This window comes from Alexandromys fortis, unplaced genomic scaffold, assembly GCF_014885135.2.
Source record: "Alexandromys fortis isolate MF-2015 unplaced genomic scaffold, M_Fortis_MF-2015_v1.1 scaffold_58, whole genome shotgun sequence".
Taxonomy (NCBI): Eukaryota; Metazoa; Chordata; class Mammalia; order Rodentia; family Cricetidae; genus Alexandromys; species Alexandromys fortis.
In genome coordinates, this window is record NW_026067940.1 from 9,018,370 (window position 1) to 9,032,625 (window position 14,256).

At 39.4% G+C, this 14,256-nt stretch overlaps 1 protein-coding gene across 1 annotated transcript in view; it reads right to left on the minus strand.

Moving 5' to 3' along the window:
* Thsd7b (thrombospondin type 1 domain containing 7B) overlaps positions 1-14,256 on the minus strand; it is an 863,852-nt gene that overhangs the window by 334,084 nt on the left and 515,512 nt on the right. The window contains exons 11-12 of the mRNA XM_050147880.1: positions 7,438-7,567; positions 2,488-2,591 (exon numbers count right to left, since the gene is read on the minus strand). Of these exons, the coding sequence (XP_050003837.1) occupies positions 2,488-2,591; positions 7,438-7,567 (234 nt within the window). The remainder of the gene's footprint in view (positions 1-2,487; positions 2,592-7,437; positions 7,568-14,256) is intronic.

Here is a 14,256-nt window from a genome sequence, read left to right on the forward strand (position 1 = left end):
TTCTAAGTTTATTGCTGAGTTAGTTCAACAAAGTCCAAAAGAAACTAAAGTCATGGATTTGCCCAGTAGGGGAGGACTAGAACTCTCTCCTGCAGGGTTTCTATCACTTCTCATTGCCATCCAGATTTCATCTTTCACAGCTTCCCCAAATACAGGTGAAAAGGCACCTTACTCTAGAGCAGTGGTTCTCAATTTTCCTAATGCTGAGAGCCTTCAGTACAGTTTTTCATGCTGTGATGACTCTCAACCTTAAAATTATTTTGATGCCACATCATAACTACAATTTTGCTACTGTTACAAATCACAATGTAAATATGTGATATGCAGGATATCTGAAATTTGATTTCTGTGAAAGCGCCATTTGACCCCCAAAGCAGTTGTGAGTCACAGTTTAAGAACCGCTGCTCTAGACACTTTCAAAAGTTTCACACTAGAAGAAAAGACTACAAAGCTAGTCCCAGTGTTGAGGAGTGAACTGTAGAGAATTGAATTTGCCAAGCAGGAGGTCTCAGCAAGGTTGCCAGCATTCTTAATTTAGGATGACAATAGGGAAGCATGACTCGTGAGGATCTGCTGTATGGGCTAAGATCCACTGAGCTACAGAGGAGCCAGAGAGTGAGAGAGAAGATGAAGGCATTCCACACATACAGTTTCCATCACCATGGATGTAACACACACAGACAAACCTTTAGTTTGTCATAGAGAATTCTCACAGACAAGACTGCTTGCAGTGGTGGAATAGGAACCTATGAATCAAAGCATTAGCATTAGTGGCAGTAGAAGTAGCAGGTTAGTGCCTTCCTTACAGCATATTGCCAGGGGTGCAGACTACCTTGGTCTTGGATTTCCACAATCCCCTTTCTCTCTAACAGAAAGAATGTCCTCTCTTCTAGGAATTTCCAATTTTCTTAGTTAAGTCATATTTTGTGACTGTCTCTGGAGATGGGATGCATTTAGGCAAGTGTTAGGGATTTCGTTTTCTACAGATAATTTCATCTCTCCCTGCTGTTGGGTGATATTATGATGTAGACTCGGACCCTGTTCTTCAGTGCTTTAAGGATTGCTTTGTTCCCTTTTACTCTCTAAAGCTGATGCTGAGAACTCCTGTGTTTGGGAGATAGGCTTGTAACTTACTTCAGAAAGCTAGAAACTAGATTACTCTCTTAAGTCTCGGAATTTCACAATGATAGGCCTGATGTAAGTCGTTTCAATCATGTTGACCTTGTTCAAACAAGACATGTACAGGCTCCCAAATTGGCAATTCTCTTGAGTTATTTATTTGATAATTTTTCATATATTTGTTTTATTTTTCTGGGTTTCTTAGAACTTTGGTGTTCAACTTCCTATATTGATTTTGTTTTATTCCTTCCTACTCATTGCTTTTTATTTGTTTTCTTTCATAATGGAGGCCCTTTCCAAAACTCAGTGACTCATTATATTTTATTAATAATATAATACTAATATTTGAAATGGTTTTTAAGGTTGTCTGCTAACAGTCAAGAAAACAGCCAATGTGTAATACCTGACAATATTAATTACCAAATGCCATTATCTGTAGGTCAGAAAAAGAACTCAATCTTGTTCAGGTGTGGTTGAGCAGACGGAGTCAGGAGTACATTGATGCTACCCAGTCAGGCAGCTAAAGCAGATGAAGGAGGAGAACTGGGTGTTGTAAATCCCCACTCTGATGTTCCACAGGTCCTCTGGATTTCAGTTTAGCCCACATCTCCTTTACCTTCTGCCTGTTTCTGAGTGCCACAATCTCTCTTGTCCTGTGACTGGATAAGAACCCAACAAGCTCCAACAAAAGCAGGGAGACAGGGAGTGAGAAAGTTACTGCATTTTCAGTCCTGCCTATCAAGCCTCCAGAGTCAGTACCTGTATTAGGAACGAGGCAGCAAAGGGTCATGGCTGCTTTTCAGAGATCTCCTCCCTTTCCTAGAGGACCATAATAAATCTCCCTCTATTTCAGACACAAAAGCCTATCACAACGCCTTTTAGAAGTTCCCGTGCATGTTAAACACACACACACACACACACACACACACACACACAATTTTGCTTAAGCCAGGATCCTAAAAATTAGTCAATTTACCCAGTCATGTTTCCATTTATTTATTTAATCATCACATAAACATGCAATGTAAACAAAGTGTAATGTATACTTTTAGATGTGATTTTGGCATCGTCTCAACATCTTGGCCGATATCCAACATACATTCAAATATGGACATGGAGGTCAGTTATGACGGAGATATATTCATTTATTGTTTTGCTTTAGTACTGAGGTACAGTGAAAGGTTATGGTTAAATGATGATATTTACCTAACAACACTTACTACTGCCAAGAGTGAATTTAGTGATAAATATAAATAGCTTAATCCAGAAATATCACAACTTGCCCAAATACAAAACTCAACAACCAAGTACAGAGTAATACAACTTTAAAGCACACAGGAAGAGGGAGTGATTTCAAACTTGGCTTACCTCTTGTCTGCAGCCCCTTCCCACAGGCCTCACTGGTGCCCGTTCTCCCCTGCCTGACAGACTCTGGAACCAAGATACAAGGGCTCCATTTCTGCAGTTTCCACCTGTGACCACAAGAAAGAGCACAACAGAACATTTACCACGACTCATACGCAGAGGAAGTACTTTCAATACATGACTTAGACATGCAGAAATAGAAAGACCAAGGCTCAGTTAGCCTGAACTTGAAGCAAATCATGCCCAGTAGTGTAAACCTTGCCAATTATCCATGGCTTTAGGGTCATGAACCCAAAAGAAGATCCCAGTTTCCTAAGCTAGTATAATTTATAGCTGCAGTCTAAAAGCTTATCTTTATACCTTGGGTAAATATAGTTCTCACCCTTCATTAAAGGAATGTCATTCTGTAGTAAAGTGAGACTATTGGAGAAATCTACAATAGTTCAAAATATAAAAAACAGCAGACCATGGACTTTCCAACCCCAACAAATACATCTACAGTCCCCCCTCTACACCCAAGGTTCAAGAAACATGAAAAAGGAGACCAAGGAGTCAAAGAGCCGGAGGATCAGGACATCTGCATTGAGATAATGACTTCTGAATATGATAGGGAAGATGCAAGCATGAAATCTCAAAAACATTGTTAGTCTCAACAAGACCTTCGTAATGACAATGTAACTTGGCATTCACAGAGTCCCAATCCTATCTGATGAATTACGGGCAGTTAATGGTTGCTAAAAGAGAGAATCATTTTTGATACTCATGACAGGTTGTCAGATCCTAACTAGTCAACCTTATATATATATACGACACACACACATACATATATGATAATGGAGTAATCCTTCTGTACATTGTAAAGATGGGTTGCTCTCCTTGTTAATAAAGAGCTGAATGGCTGATGGCTAGGCAGGATTTTGGGGGCAATGAGAATGCTGGCGACAAGAAGGGAAGAGTCTGAAGAGAAGCCATGAGATACAGAGTAAGAAGTATGTATATGAGGTAAAAGAGCCTCAGGAAAGCACATACATTAACAAAACTGAGCATTTTTACATTATAAGAGCTAGCTAAATTTGAGCCTAAGCTATTGGCTGAGCATTTATTCTGATTATTAAGTCTCTGTATGGTTATTTGGGGTAGTGGCTGGTGGGACATGGGTGGCTAATGGGATAGAACTGATTGGCAGTCTAGTCAGAAAACTGCCAACCCCTATATATTCTATTTATATACATACATACAGACAGACAGACATATATACATACATACATATATCGTGTGTTGCAATAAATAAATAAAATAAAACCCAACCCTAGCACGTGTTGAGAATGGTAAGAGTTGACTTTTGACTTTACTCTCCACCCAGGTTCATGATTAAAGTTGTGATTCTACTTTAGGGAATTTGAACATTTTATGTACAAATCTTACCTCATACAAAAAAATCATGAAGGAGAAGCTTCAAATATGCTTAAAATTAAATGTGCAGAAGACAAGGGAGCAATCCTGTGTTACACCAGGACATAGGAGATTCAGAGTCAGAACATTTGAAAGCTTGGAGTGCAAGCTTCTCATCCATTCTCTTGTGGTTTTGTTTTCTTTACAAATATGGCACTTCTAGGATTCAGACATAACTCTACCATTTCAGTCAGTCGTGGAGCGAAGTGTAAACGGTGACTCTAGGGACCAACCTTATCCAAAAGCTCATCTTAGGGAAGAGGAATGGATGTTTTCTGATGAGCTATCAGGACTTGCTTTTCTCTGAGGAAATGGTCCCTGAAGTCACCTGGCTTCTCTCTGTTTACCTTCTTCAAGTTAATAAAAGTAACTTTAATAAAAGTTAATAAAAGTTTTTGGCACACAGAGGATGGATTCTGTTCTTAAAATGATTTCTATACAGTATTCCAGAAAACTCAAGGCCACAGTCTACCCACGGTCCTTCTTTTTCCAGTTAGTGTGATTTTATGGTCTATTTCATATGAGCCAAGACCTTTGCTTCAACAGGAGCTGCTTTACCCACAGGCCCCCATCTCACAAGCCACTTAAAAAGTGTGACCAGGAAAGAGAAATAGCACTGTTCACCTTTGAGTGGCTTCCTTAACAATAGTGGCTGGAGAGTTTGGTTAGAAATCAAGAAACAGATAAATAGAAAGCATGCCATGATCCAATAACCAGCAATTAGTTTCGACAGCAATAAATCCACCTTGTTTATGCATAGATTACTTCAACATGGTCCCATCCACAACAGCTGAGGTGGTGACAGACTCCTGTACACCTTTAGAATCATGATGTGTTACTTATGTAGATTCCTTAAGCTAACTTTACTTAGACTTCTCAGACCAGCATGAAGCCAAGGTATTCACTCACGTTTATCTTGCTGTGTAGATGGAAAGGGATGGAAAGAGTTTTCAGATGTTTGAGATGATAAACTAGAATTAAGTCAGAGTAAGTGACAGCCTGAGACTGGACCATTGGCTCTTGGTTAAATGTCACTGTCTATTCTGTGTGAAGATTGTGTCTTTATACCGTTTTATTCTTTAGCATCTAATTTAATATGCTGGATGATGCGGGATAACATAAGTGGGCATTTCAATTCTGTTCTGATTTGGAAAATGTGAATATGTGACCTCAATGCAGTTAAGAGAATGAAACAAAAGATAGCAATAAAGAACACCTAAACTTGTCTATTAGGATAACTTCATCCGGAATACCAGTGTAGGGGAAGTAAAATCTAACTAGAACTGTAGTGATCAACATTATAAGACCTCGTTCAATGGTCAGACCGACGTGTTAACTTGGACACAGTATGAAGGGCCTATCAAGAAATGGGATCTGGATACAGCAGAAGTGATTTCTGGGAAAAGGGCAGGAGATAAATTAAAAAAAAAAAAAAACAGTTCACACATGAACATTGAAGAGCTATCCAACAGCAAGGACAGAGGAAAATCGAATAGTCAGTCAAGGTTTCTGAGATCTCCACTGATTATAATGGCCCTGGCTTTACTAAAATGTCTGATAATATTTGATTTGGCTAAGTTCTTCATTTGGCTACTTTCCCCAAGAGTGATTTTTTTCTGGACATAAAAGTTTCAATATTTACCCACAGCACAAGAGGGTGATTACTGACAGTGATTCTACAATGGCTCCATGGTTCTGGGGAAGAGCAGACTGGGCCTGATCCCAGTGTTTATCTACATCCTCCCCAAACTGTCCATCAAATTAGAATAATGGACCGAAGCATGGCAGAGCCATGGGATTGGGCTCGTCAGTGGCACTCTTACTCTGTACCTAAAAAGAGCAGTCTTTGGAAAAGCAATGAAACTGCATGGTTCCTGAATAAATTAGCCCTTAAGCCTCACAGCTTTAAGACACAGTTTCTAAAATTATCAGGATAAAACATTAGATAATTTTGTAAAGTACATTTTTGAGCGAGTTGGTAAAACTAAATGATTTTTAAACTATGAGCTATTATCATAAATCAGTGACTACATTCAATCTAAGATTATTTAAAAATGATGTTATCAATGAATCTGAAACTTTCAAATTCTGAAAGACTGGAAGGTTAAGCCTTGGAAAAGAAATTTGGATGTGGTTTCATAAACAGTAGTTACCAGTTTCTAAAAGATAGCTGGAGCATAAAAAATTTAAGAATTAGCCTTTTCCTCTTATTGAAAGAAGGACATGTGGGAACAGGTATCCCCAAAGATTCATTGTATGTGTGGATGAAATTTACCAGGAATAAATAAAAATGATATTAAAAACGTATCATCCAGTTATCCAGTTGGTTAATAGACATGCATGTGATTTATTGCTTGAGACACACACACACATATCTTGATGGTCTCGAATTTATGATCCTCCCAAGAGCCAATTATGAGTGCATGCTACCATACCCAGCTTATTTCTTTAATGGCTTATTCAAAATTCTAAGATGAGAACAATAAAATTACTATGGTACCTCACAGTGTGGTAGTTTTTGTATTTATTTGTGTTTTGTTTTCAGGCACATGTGTGTGTCTATAGGTGTATTGGTACACACATATGTATGTCTATGTGGGTATATGCATCTATGTTTCTCTTGTGTTTCTGTATTTGTGTGCATATATATATGTATATATCGTGTTGATATGTATATGTGTTTATAAGGTGTTTGTGGGTGTTTATGTATGTGTGCCTGGGTATACATGTGTCTGTATATGATTTTGTGTATTTCTCTATACATGTGTATGTGTCTATATGTGTGTCTGTGGATGTATCTGTGTTTTCATGTGTACATGTTTAAATGTGTATGTGTTTGTGTATGTTGTATTTGTAAGTCTTCATGTATGTGTATGTGTTTGTGTGTATATGTGTGTGTGTTTAAATGTCTATGTGTATGTGCCTATAGATGTATGTTTCTGTGTACAGGTTTGTATAGGACTCTGTGTGTGTTTATATATGTTTGTGTGTGATTGTGTGTATCGGTATGTGTTTGTAACTATGTGTATGCATGAGTAATATCTATTTGTGCATGTGTGTGTATGGGGGTGTGTGTTTATATGTGTTTGTGTATGATTGTGTGTATCTGTCTGTATGTGTCTGTATTTATGTGTAAGGATGTGTAATATGTGCTTGTGTGTAGGGGTGTAGGGGTGTATGTGTATGCATAACATGTGTGTGTATTCCAGATAAAAAGCTCATCCTGTCTCTCTTAGAATCATTATCTAGAAAGCTGATTGCAGAAGAGGCGCCATTCTGGTAGCTCAGTAACAGCCAATCATGCCCCAGCTTCTCTCTTCTGTTAATTAGGTATTCATGCTCTTTCTTCTTTCTGAATACATTCTAGTTAAGAGAAGATTACTGAATATTTAAAAGGATAAAATGTTACAACTTCAAAAAAATCACTAAGCAACCATATATGAAAGAAAATATTGTACAATTATGCTCAGGTCTAATGACAATTCAGAAGTCACTAATTACCTATATGTAGGACAAAATGAGACATCTTCACACTCTCTCTCTTCAAATAAAGTGTCTGGGCACTCTTGCCCTCCGTTGGCTGCTTCCTGGATGATAATCCTGTACCGAGACTGTTTGACTGTGGTATTTCCTGAAGAAAACAAGAAATAGAAGATAGTCCCTGTTAGTTACATCACCACAGATCAAATCCAGGCAGTGACTGGAGGGAAAGTGGGAAAGAGTTAAGCAGATTGATAAGGGCAGCAGAGACAAGAGCAACGGATGCTGGGAGCTGGTGTTACTCCCTCTCCTGTGGGAGAGAAGCTCTGCACGGAGTACTAAATCCAAATGTTATTCAAATCTGGACATTCTGACGTGCAAGCATTGCTTTCTTCTGTCTTAATGCATTTTAACTTAAACAGCATTTAAAAGAAGTTTTGTACTATTTTTATTTGTGTGTGGGTATGAACATTTTCCTGCATTTACGTCTATGAGCCAAGTGAGTACTGATACGTGGGAAGGGCAGAAAACACCATCTAACTCTGAATCCAGAGTTGCACAGAGCTGTGAGTTGCTATGTGTGTAGTGATAATCATCAAGTCCTTGTCCTTTGCAAGAGCAGCAAGTGCTCTTAATTGTTGAGCCATCTCTCTAGACCCCAATGTATTTTAAGTTGGTGATACCCTACACTTCAAATGGCATGTGAACACCATATTAAGCTCTGGGACTCATGCTCCCTCCTTCAGCTCAGAGAGCAGCTGAAGGGCCTGGAGTTCCATTGTGTGGCTTTTACTTCAGTTTGAAATCTCTCCTTAGAGGCTGCTTTAGGAAGTAGAAACTCTTCTGTTAAAATTAATAGTGTCTGAATTATTGACTGATACTCAGTCTTCACACTCAATCTGTTTGGGAAAGACAGTACAACTCATCAGGAGCAGAATGTTGTTTATGTCCAAGTTTTGCTGAGAAGAATTAGTAGGCAACACACCAGACAGACATGGACATGTCAGTGCACTATCATCCTCTGCAACAACAGTTGTCAATTATGTTGCCGTTAGGAATTATTCCAATTACCACATTCAGAATTTACTACTAACACTAGATTTGCAACTAAACTTCTAGCTACAGGATTTACAAAGAAACAGGAAGAGAAGGGGGCGGATACAGTCCTGGCAGTCAAAGACACCTGCAGTGTGAGCAGTATCAGGGGCAGAGATAGCATTTGTTCTTTACTTAAGAAACCTAAGTTAGCTCGTGGACAGCGCAGATTTAAAGAGCAAAGGAAGAAACCATCTCAGGTCAGGAAGAAGTCTGAAAAAGGCTGAGATGAAAAAGTGCGAGGAATTTACAGAGGAAGCCACTGAGCGGTCATTCAGTGAGTATGTGTATCTGGGAGTCGGGAGTCGAGAAAGACGGGGCAAGCCTAGGAGAGGCACAAAGAATGGAGGAGCCTGTGCAGGACATAAGGGAATTCATTGGTAGATATGGGACAGGTAATGGAGCTTACCAGGTTAATAAGTTAATTTCTAGAAAGCCAGTAAACTAAATGGAGCAAAACAAAAGAAGAAAAAGAGCGTTTGTGGCAATTATGTGTGCACATGGATTTTTAAAAACCATCAATACAAGAAAACTCACAGAGATGAGCAACTGACCCACAACTTCCCTGCCTCTGCTTCACTCTTTAGAGGAAAACTTTTACTTATTTATTTATTTATTTTTATTTTTGGTTTTTCGAGACAGGGTTTCTCTGTAGTTTTTGAGCCTGTACTGAAACTCACTGTGCAGACCAGGCTGATCTCGAACTCACAGAGATCCATCTGTCTGTGTCTCCCGAGTGCTGGGATTAAAGGCGTGTGCTACTGCCACTGAGTTTAGAATGAACATTTTTACTGTTCTCTTTCGATATTTAAATTGTGGCTACTTCCAAATCATATGCTTTTGTCATTACTTCTTGATGCCTGACCTTTAAAGTTACATACATGATGGCCTTCTGCTGTAATTGCTTAGATATTTATATGCCTCTGCTGTTGATTTAGTCACTCTGGAACCAATAGTTCCTTCCAGTCTCCCTTCTCACTCTTGGTTTCTATCTCCCCAGTTTCTACTGCTTTGAAGTCCTCATAACTCGGTGGATTGTTCTCTCAATTGTCACCACTCTACAACAGTTAGGTCGTGGCTCCACATGGGGCATGTCCAGTTTCTTACTTCCACACTCTCTTCTTGCAAATGGGCTTTGATCTCCTACCTAAAGACAATCCTTACTTTTTATTTTTGAAAATAATTGGTTATTTTAGAATCTGTGCCTGTCTGTTGTGAGATCGTCAGAAAGAAAGGGGAGTATAACATTCGCGCATGTCCTGACCTTGAGCCAGAAGTGGACATGGATAGGATCCTCTCCATGTGTTCTCCAGACCCCATGTTGTCCCTGTATAACCTGCTGTATACATGGGAGGGGCTCAGCATGCTTAGATGCCATCAGTCCCTCTTCTACACTGAATCATTTGTAATGTGACTAATGGAAAGATGGTCACAGATAGGAATAAAAAGGGGAACAGGAGGAAGGAGATCAAATGATTATTCTACTGCATGCCATCCCCTGAGCTGCCCCTCCCCCTCCTATTGTAAGCCACCATCCTCCCAGATCCTTGCTGGCACTTGTCTCTGGCCCCTCCTCTTCCGATTGTAAGCCAACATCCTTGTACACATCCTTACTGGCGCTCGTCTCTGGTTGTTGCCTTAACTGTTAACTGCATCCTCCACTATCAATGTCGAGTCTCCCAAATGTCACTGGCCTGCCTCTAAACCATCTTCCCTCATTAGTTCATGATATTATAGTCAAAATGCCCCCTCATTAAATTTCCCTCAGTTGCCCATCTGACAGACTTGTTTCCTACTAGGGAATGCCAAGTTCCAAGAAGAGAGGATGCCGTCAAACAGAACAAATGATATGATCATCCCTCCCATGCAGCATATGAAGGAATATAGAAAGAGCGACATGTAACGAAAACTGCCGCAGAAATTATTCTTCAAGATCACAGTATCTTCATTTGGGTGTAGACAGCCTTTGTAAATAATTATGCCTTTAGGAGGAAATCTCTCCACCCACTCCCAATCAATTCCAACTGCATTGTGCTTATTCTGAAAATTATTACTTAGCGAGAATTTACACATGAGTGTGGGTTTGCATGTATGCTATTCTCATATTATCTCAGGAGACTTTAAATAAATATCAAGGATAATGAGAAGAAATGAGTGATATTGCTATAGAACATTAAGAAGGCAATGGTTGAGGAAGCCTGTGCCTTCCCTGGGGATGTATAGACAGTTAACAGCAGTAAATGGTTGCCATATAATCACTAGTAAGTTCCTCATGCTCCTGTCTATAACGTCTTCATGCATGACCCTGTAAACAACCTTAATGAAAGCTGACTCAGAGTGCAAGGAGAGAGGAAGGGAGGGAGAGAGAGCAAGAGAGGACAAGACAGAAAAAGAGAGAGAGAGAACACCCAATGAAAGCTAGATCTATGGTAGAGCTTAATGAATTCCATTCCCACTCCCATACCAAGCATACACAATACACACACACACATGTACACAAGTATGCACACACACATACACACAGTTGCATACACTCTGCCTTAATTCCAGATCAAATAGTTAAAATACCATGTATAAGAATTATACTGATAGCCATGTCCTGTGGTTATTCAAGAGGAGTTGGAAAAGATGGATACTATGATAAAAATCATTCATTGTCATACAGGTAAAATGTTTATAGAGAGGAAAACAATGTCACTTTATATAAATGAAAGGAAATGTACAGGAAGAGGGGTGTCGAATTTATAAGGAGTTTGTGGTATGGAAACAATATCAGGATGTGTAGGACATCCATTAAGTTCTGTGGGCATGTGCCATTCTCCTTGGGTGGTCATAGTGAGCAGGCAGTTCTGAAGGGTGGTGTAGGAGGTCCTTCTGTATCTGTGTTGCTTTCATTGGTTGAATAAAGAAGCTGCCTTGGTCTTTTGATAGGGCAGCCTTTAGGTGGGCAGGGTAGACAGAACAAAATGCTGGAAAGAAGGGAAGTGAGGCAGATGTCATGAATCTCCGGCCTGAGATGGATGTAGGTTAGAATCTTGCCAGTAAGCCACAGTCACGTGGTGACATATAGATTCTTGGAAATGAGTTTAATCAAGATGTGAGAGTTAGCCAATAAGAGGCCAGAGACAATGGGCCAGGCAGTAATTTAATACATTTTCCATGTGGTTATTTCAGGGGTTAAGCTAGTGGGGCAGCGGGACGTAGCCTGCTCCTCCTTACTACAGAGTGGTGCCCCACGTAAGATTCAAACCCATGTGACCCTGGAATTAAGAGTCCCATGTTCTACTGACTGAGCTAGTCAGGTGGCCAGGACAAGCAGCCTGCCGCTTCTCCTGTTAACAGAGGGTTTTCTATGACTCTGTCATGAACAGCAGATTTGACATAGTGATCCTGTGGCAAAGACAGGGCAGGCAGATGCACAGCTAGAACAGTGCTATAACAGATATTATCACACCACTCTATGTTAGACACCAGTTCAGGGTGATGAATTTTTATCAGTTCAAGAAAAGCAAGAAAAACAAATGCTTTCGGCAGTCTCCATCTATACTGTGAGGCCAAGCAAGACAAAGTAGGCAAACTGGCGATACTTTCATGAAATGGTACTAGACAAAGTCTTCCTTCTCCACCGACTACAGAGAAGGATGACTTATGGGAAATAGGTATGGAAGTAGATATGGTGTCTTTCAGATAGAAGATCCAGGGAGAATATTTATGCTTATAAAACAAAAGGCTTACAAGAATTGTCCATAAGCTTAATGTCGAATCCACTTGAGCATTTTGCATATACTGCCTTATTTTATTGTTATAACTCCTGAGATTGTTACTATTACCACTATCATTATTATTATAATTGTTCTCATTTTACAGATAAGAAAGGGACAGTGAAAGAAGAAAGCATTTTCTCAAAATCACTTTTATACAATTAGACTGCTTTGCACAGACAATAAGTCTCTGATCTTTCCATTAAGAGGGAGCATTCCAGAGGGAAGATTTCTAAACACAGTTTCCTTTCAAGCAGTCCTTCAGCTGCCCACACATCTGCAGAAGATTTAAACATCAGTAATGTGACTGATAGTTCCCACCTCATTTGGCTCATGAAAAATAACAATAAGTTAAAATGCTCATTTGCAAACATAAACAATTACTTAAGAATGACTATGGCTAAAAACCAATCCACTTGAATTCAATTTTTGATTGATGAATATTATGTCATCACTAACACATGAGGGATAATTAAGCTTACATTATTAATTATAGAGGAAATTATATAACATTTTAAAAAGATGATAATTTAAAGATTAAAGACTAATTAAAGAATTATATTTAACATAGAAAATACATGAATGGGCTTCAAGCACTAAGAGATATTTATAGAATCAAGGTAGGTACCTATACCACTATTTCCCAGCACAATGGTAACAAAAGCGGATGAAAGAAGTATGTAAAAATGACCTGTGGAATTTTGCGTCTAGGTAAACTGGAGTACATCACAGAGAAGGAAATGCCATGAGTGCTGAAATCCGATGCTGGATAATATTCAGTCAGAGTTTTATAGTAAAGCACAGATACAAAGATTATAACTGATTGAACGGGCCAGTGCAAGTGATGAGCATGCATATCAGAGCAAGGGTGAAGATATGAGACCTGGGGTTGGAGATGAAGCTGTATGGCGAGGGGCCTCCCAGAGACAAATGGATATACAACACCAAGGCAAAACAGAATGGTTAAATATTAGCAAAACAGAATATTTATTGCAATGCTACTTGCAGTACTCTGGTTTTCCAAATAGCATCCCTCTTGTCTCTCAAATGTCCTCCCTCTGGATAGACCTCAAGGATGCAGTGAAACATGCTACATGACACTATCCCTCTGCCAGGCACATCGCCTTGAACCCTTCCCTCTCAGCCCACTCAGTTTCACAGAGGCAGTGTGCCATTCCAAGAGAAAAATATGCTGCAATCTCTCTCCAACCATCTGGAAGCAAAAACATGCTTCCAGTGATATTTTAGGAAGGATTCATATTTCATAATCAGTCATGCATTAACTACCTACTAGGGTAAGCTGTATCTCTGTTACTCCAGTAGCTACTAGAATTCGGGACTTTCCTTTAACTGCAACCTCCCTGATGTACACAACTAGACAAACAAGTTTCTTTGTTCAAGGAGATTGGAAGCCTAAGAGGTTCTTAAAAATGTGAGGTAGTAGACGTGCTAGTGATAAAAGTTTTCCACATAGTGCCTCCCTCTTCATCTTGGCTCCACGTATACAGAGAAGGTACATTAAGCACCCACTGCCTTGAAGATCTTCAGCAAGCCAAAGACCTCATCTAGACCTGGGTGAATTTAACAAGATTGCCAACCTTTTCTGCCAAACTTTCTAGGAATGTTGGGAAAAGGCTCTAGCACATCCATCTATTTCTCACACTTGGAAACGTTGCCTGGAAAAAAATATGTATTCTATACTCTTAAATTTTCATAATCATCATTCATGTTGCAACAGAAATTCAAACTCAATGGAACTGCAACAGACAAAATCTCTAGACTGTGGTGTTTAATCCCAGCTCATTACTGAGTTGTTATATGACCTTGGGCAATGCACTTAACATCTCAGAGTTTCAATTTTCTTACTTGTCCTGTGTGGGTAATACGGCCTGGCTAATTCACAGGACAGCAGTTAGGAATGCCTGATTAAATGGGATTTAAAGCTTCTTGCTACCGTGAAAGAAAAACCAACAGGTGAACTTAA